General features: G+C 70.1%; 1 protein-coding gene across 1 annotated transcript; it reads right to left on the bottom strand.

Moving 5' to 3' along the window:
- Window positions 1-529: 529 nt before the first annotated feature.
- Window positions 530-844, bottom strand: RAMP3 (receptor activity modifying protein 3). Its single transcript, XM_044920205.1, has one exon. It carries the CDS (start codon window positions 842-844, stop codon window positions 545-547), a length of 300 nt encoding a protein of 99 aa, XP_044776140.1. The 3' UTR covers window positions 530-544.
- Window positions 845-1,001: the final 157 nt, after the last annotated feature.

Here is a 1,001-nt window from a genome sequence, read left to right as displayed (position 1 = left end):
ACAGGGGGTGGGGTCAGGGCAGGGAGTGTGGTCAGGAGAGGGGGTGGGGTCGGGTTGGGAGGTGGAGTCAGTCAGGCCAGGGGTGGGGTCAGGGCAGGAGGTGGAGTCAGGGCAGGGAGTGGAGTCAGGACAGGGGGCGGAGTCGGGATAGGGGTGGGGTCAGGGCAGGGGGGGGGGTCGGGATAGGGGGGGGGTCAGGGCAGGGGGTGGGGTGGGGTTGGGAGGTGGAGTCAGAGCCAGGGAGCGGGCACGGTGAGGGCAGGAGGCCCGGCCAGGGCCAGGCAGGGCTCTGCAAAGGAATGGTCTGGACACCCAGCCTGGGCAGCGGGCACAGCAGCAGCGATTCGGGCTCCGGGCTTGGTGCGTTTTCTTCCCCAGCCCAAGAAAGAGGAAGAGCCTGGGTGAGCAGCATGACTGCAGCGAGCTGCGGGGCCTGGTGACGCCTGCCCACGACCGCCGGGTCCGGGTCTGGGTCCTGGGCGGCTCCCCAGCCCCCGGCCCGGCCTTCCCTCTCTCCAGGCGCGGCCCCTCTGACCGCCGAGCCTCACAGCAGCTGGTCAGGGCGCTTGCTGCGCCACACCACCAGGCCGGCCATGGCCACGGTCAGCAGGACAGGCACAGCGATGAGCGGGATGAGAACCTCGTCCGGGGGGTCCTCCCAGTGCGTCCTGTCCACGGTGCAGTTGGCGAAGAACTGCCTGTGGACGCCGCTGATGAACCCCTGCGCCAGGGGGTTGGGCCAGTAGCAGCCCACCACGTTGGTCTCCACCTCCGTGCAGTTGGTGAAGGTCTCGTAGTGCCTGCAAAGGCAGAGGGTGTGACAACCGGCTCCCTGCGCCCCCATCATGCGGCCGTGACCCGGGAGAGCAGGGGGTGGGGCCCAGCCCTGGGCGGCGCTGGACAGCGGGGACAGGAGCACCCCGGGGACCCTCATACCATGTGCCTACCCGACATGCTGCCGCCTTGCCCAGAGGCTCCTGGGGCAAGGTGATCACGCCCCC

This window comes from Neomonachus schauinslandi, chromosome 12 (genome assembly GCF_002201575.2).
Source record: "Neomonachus schauinslandi chromosome 12, ASM220157v2, whole genome shotgun sequence".
NCBI lineage: Eukaryota > Metazoa > Chordata > Mammalia > Carnivora > Phocidae > Neomonachus > Neomonachus schauinslandi.
The sequence above is the reverse complement of the archived record's forward strand: the minus strand, read 5'-3'. Positions and strand labels throughout refer to the sequence as shown.